This window comes from Larimichthys crocea, chromosome XIV (genome assembly GCF_000972845.2).
Source record: "Larimichthys crocea isolate SSNF chromosome XIV, L_crocea_2.0, whole genome shotgun sequence".
NCBI classification, from domain to species: domain Eukaryota; kingdom Metazoa; phylum Chordata; class Actinopteri; family Sciaenidae; genus Larimichthys; species Larimichthys crocea.
The window spans coordinates 545,583-560,004 of NC_040024.1; the positions used below are offsets into that span (position 1 = coordinate 545,583).

Below are 14,422 nucleotides of genomic sequence, written 5' to 3' on the forward strand. Positions count from 1 at the left end.
TGCCAGTGGAGTTCTTGTACGTGATACAGGATGGGACTGTGCTGTTGGACTAATACAGTTTAGTTGCAAACATGCTGAGAATCTGGGTGGGAGTTGGTGCGACATTGTTGGCGGGGTACACCTCCACCTTACATCAATTCAGTGAATAGGATTGGTAAGACTAAGTGTGCCTTCAAACCATGCAGTACATTACTGCTTTCATTGTTCATGTTTATGTTCTGTGGAGCTATCAAAAGCTCAGCATGAAATGACTGATTATGGATATTATTAGCTGAGCCTGCAACTGGACTTCATATGTTATATAAATATGGAAAAGCAGACAGAAATGTGACCAAACAAAGGACATTTTACACCGTGGTATTCAAAGAGGTTGTTTACTGTGTGGTTGTGAGGTTTCACTTAAATGTATCAGAGAAAATGCTGCACTGATATACTTAAATATTACCATGGTTACCAAATGTTCTATTATAAATATAGGCTATATTCAGCATGTACAGATCAGGCATGTTGACTGTCAGAGATGACTTTAGGTTAAGTTTAGCTTTGAGTTCACATTAAAATCTCATGTTCAGGAATGAATGAACTGCAACAATAAGTCAAATAATTGATTAAGTGACAACCTTTAAAATAAAATCAACATATTATATATATTTTTAACTATTTTTATAATTCATTTTAAAAACCATTTTGATTAATTTTAAAGAAAAAAAAAAGGTCCAAATTCTCTGATTTCAGCTCCTCATATATGAATATTTTTATGTTTCTTCAGTTCACTGTGGCAGTAAACTGAATGTCTTTGGGTTACAAACAGAATAGGACATTTGAGGACATCAGCTCGGTCTTTTATACATTAAACAACTGATACATAATTGAGATGAATTAATAATGAAAATCAAATTAAATCAAATTAAATTTTATTTGTGTAGCCCAAAGTCACAAAGTACATTTGCCTCAGAGGGCTTTACAATCTGTACAGGGAGTGACACCCTCTGTCCTTAGACCCTAATGGTTATGGTTAGTTAGTAGTTCGATAAATAGATTACCCTCCAAACTAAACAAACCAAAACATAAACACATAAAGTGATGCATCGTGTTAACTTGTGAGCTTTAGAGCTGGTGGTAGGTGTATTTTTGGACTTTGGGCTGGCTAGTTAGTGACATTCTGACATGTTACAGCAGGAAACACACGGGCGTGAATGATTAAATGAAAGATGGCTGAATTCTCTTTAGCTGTTTCAGTTTCAGGGTCCTGGTCTTGTTCATGGCGGATCATTGTCACACTGTCAGGGCTAACTGTGGCACTTGAATAGAACAGAGCCAGCGTTGATGTTATTAGTAACACAGGTGATTTGTCTGTGCTAATAAAGCTCTATGAGAGGTTTATTTAAGATACACTCAGTTTTAGTTAGATTTAAGGCACCTGGATAAACTTTTGGCTTCTTTACGACCTGTCTGATCACATGACTGCTCGTGTGAAGAGGACAGTGTTGATCTGATAATGCAGACGATACAGTGGCTGTTCAGAGGAGGTCTAGTTCTCTGAGGTATAGGTCAGTGCTGTGCTCCTGCCTCCTCCTCCTCCTCCTCCTCCTCCTCCTCTTCCAGTCTTAGATCCGCACTTCTGCCAAGATCCTGGGGCCTCCTTAATCAGTTACAGCGGGTGATAAAAAGACTGCGCTGCTTTGTCTTTTTTCTTTTCCCTCATGTTTTCCTTCCTGACTCCTGCTCTCCTTGTTTCTCTCTTTACCTCTGACTCCCTGTCCTCCTTTTTTCTCCCCCTTCTCTCCCTCCCTCTTAACCTATCTTTCTTCACATCTCTTTTCCTTCTTTCTCTCTCTCTCTCCTACAGTCTTCTCCTTCCCATTGTCCTTTCCTTTCTCATTCTGTCTTCATTGCTGTCTCTGCTGTCTGCTTCTGTCTGGCGGCCTGAACCTCCCTGGTGGGAAGATGAATGTGTTGAGGGCAGCAGGGTGGCGCCGTTGGCCTGGCAGTCTGGCCCGCCATTGGTCGCTGGTCCTGGCACTGCTGGGTAACTGTAAATGCTGCGGGATTAATGGAGGATGCATACTGGTGCCCATTGTTGACCGTCTGCTTGCCGCTGCCCCGTGCAATCTGCCACCGAGACTCTGAGCCACTTCAGCCCCCAGCAGGATCACGGAAGGTTCAGTCCGCCACACCACCTCATTTCTCATGTGCTGTTAGTCTGGCTGTAGTGGTGTAGTCTGTCCTGACTGTCCCCTGCAGACTTTCCCACATACTCAATGTATCTGTCATGCCTGCTCAGGTACACAGATGTTTATATTGTGACATGTGTCTGTGTTACAGTGACATATTACTGTTGGTAGTCAACATGTAGCCTTTAAAAAAAAACCTTTTACAGGTCTGACCATGTGTTTGTGTTTTGGTTTGTTTGCAATAAATTAGCATGAGCAGCAGATTCAATCACAGCTGAACAGACAAAGAGAAATTAAAAAATCTTTACCTAGATTAATATAATAGATCTAGGACTGTCTGCTTGATTTAGATAGAACTAGGTATCATCTGCATAAAAATGGAAATTGATATTGTGTTTACGAAAAAGTGTGACCTAGAGGGAGCATGTAAAAGAAAACAGAGCGGGACCTAGCACTGAGCCCTGAGGTACCCCCCAGTGAACAAAACCTGTAGAAGACCTTGCATCAGCAAATTCAACACTTTTAGATATATAGGTATGTATAGGTGTGTTTGTGTGTGTATATGTGTATATATATACAATGCGAGCTACTAGTTTGATAATAAGTCGAAACGAGGCCTCAAGCTCGAGATGCTACAGCTACTCCTTCCACCTCTGCTGAGGTCATCATCATATATCAGTGGCGTACCTGATATCCTGAAGCTGAATCTTTCTTTGTTGAAAAATAATGATAGAAAATATAAGCCTCATTAACAACAATAATAATAATTATGCATAAACACATATATGCTAATAATCCAGTATATTAATAGGTGAATAAAGTAAATATGAAAGTTATATTATAAGCCAAGTAAAATGTGAAATATTTAAAAAAAATTAATTACATGTGGGGGTCAACAAAGGTTGAAGACTCCTGAAGAGATTTCCCCCGAATATCAATATCTGATCAGTTTTCACACACACAGCCTCACAAACACTTTCAGCTTCCTTGGGCAACAAGTGTCCGCCAAAGGGTGTGAAAGTCTTTGTGGACCAACCAGCCAACAAACTGACAGCTAAAAAGTACCGAGGTTAGAAAAGCAGCCCTTGTCAAGAGAAAGAACTGGCCTTTTATCTCTCCAAAGTTTGACTGTGATTGCTTTTTAGCAGGAGGACTTTTGCCAGATAGCATCGACTGCTGAGCGGTTATATTGGTTACATTTGTTGGGATGTTATCTGTTGAAGATTACTTAAAAATAGCTTAAAGATTAAAGACAGCTGCCAGGGGTCTGTAAAGGGGAATGTTTTAGTGATGTTTGCCTGCTGTCCTCCTTTCAGATAGCAAATCTCCGCCTCAGAGGTTGGTGGTGTAACCTGTAGACATCTCCAGGAAGCTGGGCGACACAGCAGACAGATCTTACCTGGCTCATTTGTCTGCCAGCACTCTGATTCAGCTGTGAACTTGGAGTTGAACTAAAAGGAGGAAGGGCCCTGCCATGACTTCCTGCCTCTTCTTTTGTGTGGCAGTTGAAAAGTAGAGAACGGTGTGAGAGGCTGATGGATGGGAGCTGTATTGAAGCGGAGGGCTTGGAGACGGCCACGGGGAACCTGAGGAGGGGGGACGGAGATGGTCAGACAGATTAGGCCATGTGAAGAGTGGGAATAAAGAGTGGGAGGAAGGGCCAGGGGTAGTCAATGTCTGGGCCAGGCTACAGACTGTCACAGGCACAGACATGCTCAGTCACCGAACTTCCTCCCAACACTTAGAGATGTGATGATTGATGGAACACATCGGTTAAGTGGACCTGATGGAGGTGTCCACCCCCCTCCCCTTACACACCCTGTTGTGTTAACCTCTGGCCTGTCTGTGGGGTTGAATCTTAACAATACACAGAGGCTTCACCTTGGATTTGACCTCAGTGTTTTGTCTGGACTTAATGGGTTTGTAGATTCAAGAGTAATGGGGGCTGTCTATTCTTTACACCCACAAGACCAGACAGGACAGGTGGAAGGTAGGAAAACTTGGCAATGGAAGGGGCATTGAGAAACTTGAAGTTTTTAAAGTTTTATGGCAATAATAAACAAATATCAACATCATGAAGATATAATGTGAATATTAGAGGTGTCCTGATTCATTGACATTTAGATATCTTCTCTCTAGCTGATCGGATTTGTGTCAATTTCAGGGTCACTCCTCAGGTTTGAAGTGGTGAATCTTGATCGTCTTTCTTTCAGCCAGAAATGATTTCAAGGTTTAGCAAATATTGATCATTGGACCAGATAAATGAGACTTGGATTATACTGCACAAGTTGTGGAAGAGTTTAAACCAATGTTTTGATATAATTTAGCACTTTTAGATACAGGAGTGTCATCAACTTTAACGTGTGGGTATAGTGTGTTTTTTATTCAAGGCACAGTGTGAGTAATTAATACACAAATCATTTTAAGGTTAATTTAACCTTTTAGGTTAGTTGGTATACATCATCATTCAGTTTTCGCAATAGATGACTAGAATTCATCCTGATCTTCTGTTTATTGAATATTGTCAGCCAACCAGTCAAAGCATTTCTATTTAAACAAGACCTTTAATAAATGGAGCAGGTAGGTTGTGAAAAATAAAATGTGTTAGATGAAGTAGTTTACAGCTGTGATTGTTGAATCAACATATAAGTAAATATAAGTGTCAGGTTATGTGTATATAATATTAGATATTATATACAGTGGTCCCTCGTTTATCGCGGGGGATACGTTCTAAAAATAACCCGCAATAAACGAAATCCGCGAAGTAAGTTTTACAATTATTATACATGTTTTAAGGCCGTAAAACCCCTAACCACACACTTTTATACACCTTTTTACACGCATTTTGTACAATACTCCTTTAGTTAATCAGGACGCAGAACACATGTGCGGTTCCCCCTTAGCCAATTTAGGATGCAGAACACAATGCGTGTTCACACTGTACAGTACGCTGTAAAAAAAAAAGCATGCAAAATTACACAAAAAAAATCCGCGAAACAGCGAGTCAACGAAAAGTGAACCGCGTTATAGCGAGGGACGACTGTATTACAAAAACAATGGGAGATCCCTAGTGAATATAGTTATTTAATGTCATCAAATAGTTGTTGTTTTATAATATATTGAATGAACCAACATGAAATCCAAACTCTACTGATATCCCTGAATTTATATTGAAGAAATATTTTAACTCAAAAGTCATTTCATGTGCAATTTCAAAAGCTTGTGTCCATGGTACAACATCAAGTTGAACTTATCCTCCCAAAGAGAGTTTAATAAAGATTTTTGAATCTTGTGAGCATTGTTGTTAGATTAAATATCTTTTAGACTTTCGCATGGTTTGTGGTTGACATTTTGTCCAGGCAGAGCTAGACCGCTGGAGCCAGGGGGCAATTTTTTAAGATCCCAGAGATCCAGCAGCAGTCATGAGGGTTGTGGAGAAACTTTTGTTTATTTTCCCACTTCCTACAGTCCAGATTTGTAGCTTCTGTCTCAACTACATCTTCTATAGTTTGTTAACGTCTTCTAGATAGATTGGCACAAAATGAACTGGATTGCCATTAACTTGTACAGATATTCAAGGTCCACAGACAGTGTATCCTCATGACCCTGGCCACTTTCTCTTTAGTTCCTCCATGAGGTTCTTTGGTCTTAAGTAAAATGTCCTGACAGCTGCTGGATGGATTTACATGAAATTCGGTTCATGTTCCCCATAAAATGAGTTGTGATTGCTTTGGTGTTTTGACTCTGTGATGTGAACATGGCCTCTGCTCTGTCCCATTTGTTTTGCAGGAACAGCCCTCACCCATACATCACGGCGCTGGAGAACCGAGTGGACTGCTGGCCAGCTCTGCTGCTGGAGATTGATGACTTCATTCGGCAGGCTGCCGACAGGTTAGCATGGCTGCAGCAGAGGCCTTGAATCGTCCATCCAGTCCCTTCACCGCATGAATTTCAAAGCCATCTGTGAAGAGCACCCCACGCCAAATAACTCATCACACATCGCCACAGTCAGCTGTTATTATGCAGCACTGACATATCCATACAGTACAGACACACACAACAGCACATACATTATGGATGAGTTTCCACATGAGCCTGAGGTAGTTTCAGACACACGTGTACGAGTAGTATCACATTTTGAAGGCAGATTGATGTCAGCCAACAGTATGTGATGCTACTAAATGTGTTTTAGAAAAATAACACACTGTGTGTGTGTGTGCGTGTGCGTGTGCGTGTGTGTGTGTGTGCGCACGCGCATCTGTATACTGCAGAAATGAACCAGCCTATATCACCATGCTGGCCCCCTTCCTGCGATACCTGTACTGTGAACCACAGAGGCAACCTCAGCACGCCCTCCTGCGACACAGTCTCCTCAGGGTGCTGGTGCCCATACATCCAAGAGCTGGATCAGTCCTCCAAAATAAGAACCATGATAAGGCCTCACCGGTGTCGGACGGCCTGCTGCGCTGTCTCTGTCAGCTGGTGCCTCACATGCAGGTGACACACTATGTAACTTTGTGTATAGATCTAGACAGAGGAATGATGTGCCTGAAGTTTTAAGGAGGTGAGAGGGGACATAGGGCACTAAAAGATCAGCTAAATAAATTGAGGCAAGGCCTCTCAGGGCTTTAAAAGTAATCAATAAAATCCTAAAATCAACTCCGTAGAGTAACTGGTAGCCTGTGTGTGAGTGAGCCAGAATTGGTGTGATGATCATCTTTCTTCAAAATCCTGTCAGAAAGGTTTTGGAACTCATCCAGAGTCCATCCAAAGGGATTGTTTTACAGATGCCAGAGAGCAACAGATTACAGTAATCTAGCTGGCTGCTTATGAATGCATGGATTTTTTTTGCAGACGGAAATGATCTGATCCTTAAAATGTTTCTCAGGTGACAAAAGCAGGATTGAACCATTGAATTCACATGGTTATCTAAGCTGAGGTTTTGAAAATGACACCAAGGTTTTTTTTTCCAATGCTGGGTTATGGAAAAGGACAGAGAACCGAGGCTCTTTGAAATTTGATTACTTTCCTGAAGGCAGTTTAGAAGTTTACCTGCATGGATCACACTTATATAGATAGAGCTGGGTATTATCTGCATAAAAATGAAAATTGATACTATGTTTACAAATAATGTGACCTAGAGGAAGCATGTAAATGTGAACACAGTTGGACCTAGCATTGAGCCCTGAGGTACCCCACAGTGAACGACATTTGTAGAAGACCTTGCATCAGCAATTCCAACACTTTAAGATATGACCTAAACCATTTGAGAGCTGTGTTACCAATACCACCCAGGTTTCCAGACGGCCAAGTGGAGCTGCTCTTAAATCTAAGAGAACCAAAATTGATGTAAGGCCGCTATCAGCTGTTAGCAAATAAGTCATTTAAAACCTTCCTAGTGCTGTGGTATTTTCTAAAACCAGATTACATTTTTTTTAAAGATAGTTATCATTAGGGATGTAACGATGCATCTTGACACGATTAAAAATCAGCACAAATGCTCAGATTTGGACATTTTCCTGGTGTTTCCCTTCTAAACATGCTTCTACATGTGTAAATATGTTACGTAGTTAGTTTCGCTTTTGTCTGTTTTTACGACCGGCAGTTTGCAGGGGGTATTTTATTTTGAAAATCCACCGGATTCTCTTTGCTTTTTGTGTGTCTGGCTTTCGCCCACTCCAGTTGCTCTGTGGAAATTGACGCGTGCTGCTCGCAAGTTTTAATGTTTTTATTTTATTGTTATGTACAAAACTTACCAGCCACATTGGCTGGTGATCAAAAAAGTTAATTTAGAGCCCTGGTTACTCCCCCTCGTGAGCGAAAACTGCACATCACAGCAGTTAACAGCAGTTTACTGTGAGATTGTTTCTAAAGAAAGGAGATATCTGTCATGTGTTTTGTTGTTTAAGATGTAAGTTGCACTTTTTATAAGAGAACACAAACTGTTTGAGAGTTTCTGTAAAGAAATATTTTTTTCCTACAAATAAAAAGTATAATAAATATAAAAAATATAATAATTTGATTTGGTCATAATTTGTCTGTAGCTCATTTTGATTTCAAAAAATCGTGAAAAATTGTATCGTGAACAAAAAATCGTGACTTGAATCGAGTCGTGAGTTGAGTGTATCGTTACATCCCTAGTTATCATGTATAAAAGCTAGCAGTTGATCGGCTACAACTTGGATTTTTCTAAAAACCTCACTAAAATTCTTAAAATCACAGGAATCGAGAGGGTGTTTTTGAAAGTGGTCGAAACTAAAGAAGTTTAAAAAATCAGGAAAAATAGCCTGTCGAGCAGTTTGAAATTTCAGTCAGTCATACATTTTACAGGTAAAGTATCCACAAGACAGGTTGACGGCTTCATCAGAGACACTCAGTGACATTTTTATTGGAACAAATCTTCTACCACAGTTGTTAAACTAACTTGAAAGACGAGATCTCAGGTGAAGTTTTAAAAAACATAGGTCAGCTTTGCTGGGCTGCATTTATCTCTCAACAGTATGTCATGAGGAGAAGTGTGGTGTACTACTGGGACAAACAAATAAAAGTATTAAGAGGTGTTGTCCTCCGTGTTGACAGGTGGACTGTGTGGAGGCGGTGCTCGAGCTACGTGGGTTCGTAGAAGCTCTGCTTCAGGGTCTAGTTCCGGACTCAGAGGAGCGCTGGAGAACTGAGAGAGCGGGGCTGCTCCTGCAGCTGCTTTGTGCCTCTCAGCGCTGCCTCAGCTTAAACGGAGACTGTCGACCTCTTCTCAACTTAATACAGCAGCTCCTGCCTACCTGCCAACAGGTGACACAGCAACTTTTTTTTGATTCAATAACATTTGAGTTGGTTATTTTCTCTAAACTGGACAAGTTAAGACTCTGTCAATATTTTAAACACACATTATGTATCAACTGTAGCTGTGCTGTGTCTAACAGTATTGTTATTTGTAGGAGCTGCCATTGGACGAGCTGTTGATGGGCGTGGCCCTGCTCCTGCTCGAGGCCCCTGCAGCACAGCAGAGCGACCTGCTCAGTCTGGGTAAACACCCATTTAAATAAATGTATTTTATCATTTATAAAATATTCTATAATCCATCAGAGATGCCTTCTTCACTACAGTATGACAAATTCTCAGGGCTATAGAGTTAGAAATGAGTCCTAAATCCTAAAACAATTTAGCATTTTCATTTCATTTCCCTCATCTCAAAGTCACACTGTAGTCTTTGGGGTTTTTCATGTGTTTTCTGGCCACCGTAGTTTCCCCTTTATGCCAGGGAGGGTAGTGTAAAGTGATGGGGTTGCAGTGAGCAACTACACCACTAGATGTCATTAAATCCTACACACTGGTCCTTTAAAGCTTAGTGGGGATGAACTCATGTGACTTTGTTTGTAGTCAAACGTTAACTTTTCACTTCTGGCGACTGCATTTACATTCCAGAAATAATAAAAGTGTTTATCTTGCTGAACAAAGCATGCAAGTATCAGATCAGATCCTCTTTTCTGCCATAATAATTTCCAAAGGAAAATTCTATTTCTTTCTTGTTTTGTCGAGGAAACCAGGGCGATGCTAACTTCTCGGTTTGCCTACAAAGTTGTGCATTCCACAGCACTCTGAACACAGATTTAAGAAATCTTGAAAACATGACATATGAGTCTGTGACAGGATGTATTTTTAGCCTGTGGTGGACATGGCTCAGCCAATCAGAAGAGAAATTAAAACACAAGTTTGTGATTCAGAAACATTCAAGTCAGAACAAATTGCATTTAGTTTTCAGTACGAGGGTTTGTCGAGGGTTTTCAAGTGCGTCAGGCAATCTTCCTTGAGATCAGGTTCAGACCTGCAGTGAAGATTTAGTGGATAAAAAATGGTTGGTGCAGACACTGTTAAGCTCTCTGGTTCACAAATCCTGACCTCCAACCAAAACGATTCAAGGAAACAAACCCACCCCAAAGTATCAACTTTAAAACAATCCACCACTCTACAAATGGTCTCATTTACAGTATTTTATCTATAATCGCTTTATGTAATGACTGTCATACCCATGAGCATAACAAGTCATGGCATGAAGCTCATTAATAGGTTATTATATCACTGTTATGGCTGTACCACATGCATGTTTTAATACAGCTGAAAAATTAAATTTTACACCCCATTAACAAACCGCCAGAGGAAAAAGATGCTGTTTTGATTTATAATATCTGAAATCCAAAAAGTGAACCTGAAAAGTTTACTAGTCACACACACACACACACACACACACACACACACACACACACACGCCATGAATACAATGCTACATCTCCAGTGACTGCATGTGATGTCAAAGGTGTCGCTCATAGTGACAAACCAACAAAGGATCATCACCAACTCTGCACTCCCCCTCAGTTCTATGGAGCGTTTTAGCCTCTTTCAGCTCTTTGTTTTTCTGGTCCACAATTTCAGCTCTCATCACTTTTTTTCCAGCAGCTGTTTTCACTGAAGAAGGTCTGATAAACCCACTGTACTCTTCAGCTCAACACCAGACAGCAGACCCTATGTATTTCTCAGTTTGCCTCATTGTTTCCTGCATTTTGATACTTCTGTAGTTAGAAGTATCAGTTCAGTGGGGTGGCGTTTAGCTCAGTTGGCAGAGCATCTGCCCCATGTACGAAGGCTCAGTCCTTGCAGCACTGGCCCAGGGTTCGAATCCGACCTGTGGCCCTTTCCTGCATGTCATTCTCACCTCTCTCTCCCCACATTCCTGTTGCTCTTCAGCTGTCTCTGTCAAATAAAGCTTGAAAAGAAGTATCAGTTCAGTGTCCAGTTAATTAATTCCTCTTGATTTCTGGCAGAAAGCAGTCTTTTAGTCAGTGCACAGCATGGTATCTAAATGGACTGTACTTATAGTGCCTTACTAGTCTTCCAATCACTCAAAGCGCTTTACAGTACGTATCTCATTCACCCATTTACACACATTCATATACTGATGGCATTGGCTGCTCATCAGTTGGAGGAGCTAACCATTCATACACAATCACACACCGATGGCACAACCTTCTTCGACATGCAGACTGGGATCGAACCGCCAATCTTCTTCTTAGAGTGGACGACCCACTCTACCTCTAAGCCACAGCTGCCCCATCTGAAAGTATAAAAATGTTACACTGATATACAGATGAGCATGCAAGTCCACACATTTGAATTATGATAAATAATGGTCACTATAAATTATATTTATTTAGCTTTTAATGAACCGCTGACTATGTAACTGCCAAATTAAAAATGAGGTCGGCTGTGTACTGCCTCCATTTTCCCCAATAAATTTAGCACTTCATTAATGCAGCAGGAGGAGATTTCATTTGTTACACTCTGTTGGAAGTATTTTCATTACACAAACACACCCACACGCGCACACACACACACCTCTTCAGCTACCAGTCCACACAGAGCTGGACGTGAACCAGCCACCCAATCTAAGACAGACAGAGCTAATTAATTAGTGTCAGAACTCCATGTTGGAGTAAGTAAGAAGTTTAGCATGTAAGAACATTGAATTTATTCATACATAATAAATTCTGATTAAGGCTACATAATAGCATAATCCATCCTTGATATATAATTTCCCATGATGACATTTAAGTCATCCACTGTTGTTCCTGTCCTGTTCTCCTCTCTCTGTCACTCTCACAGCACTGAGTTTAGTCCCTGAGCAGTCTGAGCTGTCGCCCTGGTTGAGTCCAGTCCTGGTTCTTCCTGTGCTGCAGCTCCTGTCCTGCTTGAACCTCACCGAGCCTCTGGCTGACCAGCGGACTCACAGCCGCAACTATGACTTGGCCCAAAGCCTGCTGCGCAGCATCAGCAGAGAGACGGATAAACCCCGACAGGTAACAGAGGTCTCAAAGTCCTTACCACTGATTCAGTCATGGATTTCAGCGTGAAGCAGACACACATTTGCTGATTTTATTTCTTCATTTCTCGTTCTTATCAGTCTGGTCCACCTCTGGCACTTCCTCTCAGTTCCTGGTACAACGAGCTCAGCGTGTCCGTCTCCATACTGCGGAAATTGGCAGATGATCCGGCAGCAGCAGCTGATTGGTTGCTGACCGTCACCTCGGCTCTGTCGTTAAGCCAACACCAACTCCGCTCCCTCACCCTCATTGTGACCCATCTCATCATCACGGGTCAGGAAGACGTCTGCCAGCTGGCTCTGAACGCGAGCCAGGCCATTGCTGTAGCCGACCCCTGCCAGGTAGATAATCCACAGGGCTTAACAACACACAGGGACTCTCACTTGAAGCACTTTTAATGAATGACTTGAATATCTGAGCGAGGTGCTTTAGTTAAAACTAAATTATGCACATTTCACCTCGAGGCAAAGCAGGTAATGCTAGTCCTGCCTTCTTTCCTGCTAAAACTAGTTGGTAGATGTTCCACAGAAGTGTGCTAGTGATCCTATTCATGAGAATTTCAAACAATAATAATAACAAGTTACAGCAGACCAACACATCAGAGAAAATATCACTGCTGAGTAGGGATGTAACGATACACTCAACTCACGACTCGATTCGAGTCGCGATTTTTTGTTCACGATACGATTTTTTCACGTTTTTTTTAAATCAAAATGAGCTACAGACAAATTATGACCAAATAAAATTATTATATTTTTTATATTTATTATACTTTTTATTTGTAGGAAAAAAATCTTTCTTTACAGAAAAAAATCTTTCTTTACAGAAACTCTCAAACAGTTTGTGTTCTCTTATAAAAAGTGCAACTTACATCTTAAACAACAAAACACATGACAGATATCTGCTTTCTTTAGAAACAATCTCACAGTAAACTGCTGTTAACTGCTGTGATGTGCAGTTTTCGCTCACAAGGTGGCGTAACCAGGGCTTAAATGAACTTTTTTGATCACCAGCCAGTGTGGCTGGTAAGTTTTGTACATAACAATAAAATAAAAACATTAAAACTTGCGAGCAGCACGCGTCAATTTCCACAGAGCACCTGGAGCCTGAAAGCCAGACACAGAAAAAGCAAAGAGAATCCGGTGGATTTTCAAAATAAAATACCCCATGCAAACTGCCAGTCGTAAAAACAGACAAAAGCGAAACTAACTAACTACGTAACATATTTCCACATGTAGAAGCATGTTTAGAAGGGAAACACCGGGAAAATTTCCAAATCTGAGCAAGTAAACAAAGTCTGGTGGGCTAAGCGCTTGCTCCTGAAACACTCCCGGTGGGGTTTGAAGTCGCGTGCAGGACGGACCAAATACGCCACGTATCGCGATTCATTTTTTCTGTCAAGCGATGCGAGTCGTCACGTATTTGTACCGATTTTTAATCGTGTCACGATGCATCGTTACATCCCTACTGCTTAGTGACTTATTCAACATGGAAGCTGCTTTAGGAAGACGATGTTCCTGTTCTTAGACTTGCCTACAAAGCTGTGATTGGCTGATTGTTTCTTCAGCTGTATGAAACAGCCTTCACTGATTACAATTCCAGACCTATTAGAATTATTGAACTAATAGAAGATGAGGGCGGTGGTCTAGAGGTTTGGGACCGTACTGTATCAAGTTGGCTGGTGACTTAGCTTTGGTAGCGGTTGCTAGGAGCATTAAAAGTAGATTAAAGCCCCACTGTCTAACTTTTGTACCATGAAACAGATTTAAAATCATGTTGATGCTACGCAGACTTCAGGTGAATGGCATCTCTACAGTCCCTCTCTGCACCCTTTGTCTCAGACAGTCCACCAACTATTTGACTGATTCTGGTAAAACTGGATCATATTTTATGGAGAAAATGTTTTCTGCTTTTCCCTCTGATGTCCTCCGGCTGCTCCGCCTCAACTCTCTGTGATTTACAGAGTTTCCTGATTCACTGCTGTGACCTGTAGCTGCTGTTAGCGAACATCAGCACAGTTTGTTAGCCGGGCTGCCCGGACTGTGAGCTCAGAGCACCTGGTGTGGGTGTTAGTGTTTGTACCACTGGCGTGTAGGACCACTAGCAAGAGGAGGTTTTTAGGCCTGGGGTGCAGGGCAACGCAGACGGGGAGCATTATGGCAGAGGTTGACTGAAGAGGATGTTGACTGAGCTAAGGAGAGAGTGAGTGAGCAAGAAGCCGCCAGACAAGAGTAAGTCTGGGGCTGACTTTTAATGGTTGGTGAGAGCTTGGTGAAAGACAGACGCCAAGCTGAGCTGACTGCTGTTGGACTAGTCAGTAAGACTGAATACGATGAGGACTGACTGTAATATTAGTAACCAGGGGAACACTCGTCA

At 41.5% G+C, this 14,422-nt stretch overlaps 1 protein-coding gene across 1 annotated transcript in view; it reads left to right on the forward strand.

Annotated features, from left to right (window-relative positions):
• The window catches only part of focad (focadhesin), a 44,331-nt gene that overhangs the window by 9,640 nt on the left and 20,269 nt on the right, over positions 1 to 14,422 (forward strand). The window contains exons 6-11 of the mRNA XM_027288015.1: positions 5,964 to 6,065; positions 6,446 to 6,671; positions 8,754 to 8,963; positions 9,110 to 9,197; positions 11,829 to 12,022; positions 12,127 to 12,387. Of these exons, the coding sequence (XP_027143816.1) occupies positions 5,964 to 6,065; positions 6,446 to 6,671; positions 8,754 to 8,963; positions 9,110 to 9,197; positions 11,829 to 12,022; positions 12,127 to 12,387 (1,081 nt within the window). The remainder of the gene's footprint in view (positions 1 to 5,963; positions 6,066 to 6,445; positions 6,672 to 8,753; positions 8,964 to 9,109; positions 9,198 to 11,828; positions 12,023 to 12,126; positions 12,388 to 14,422) is intronic.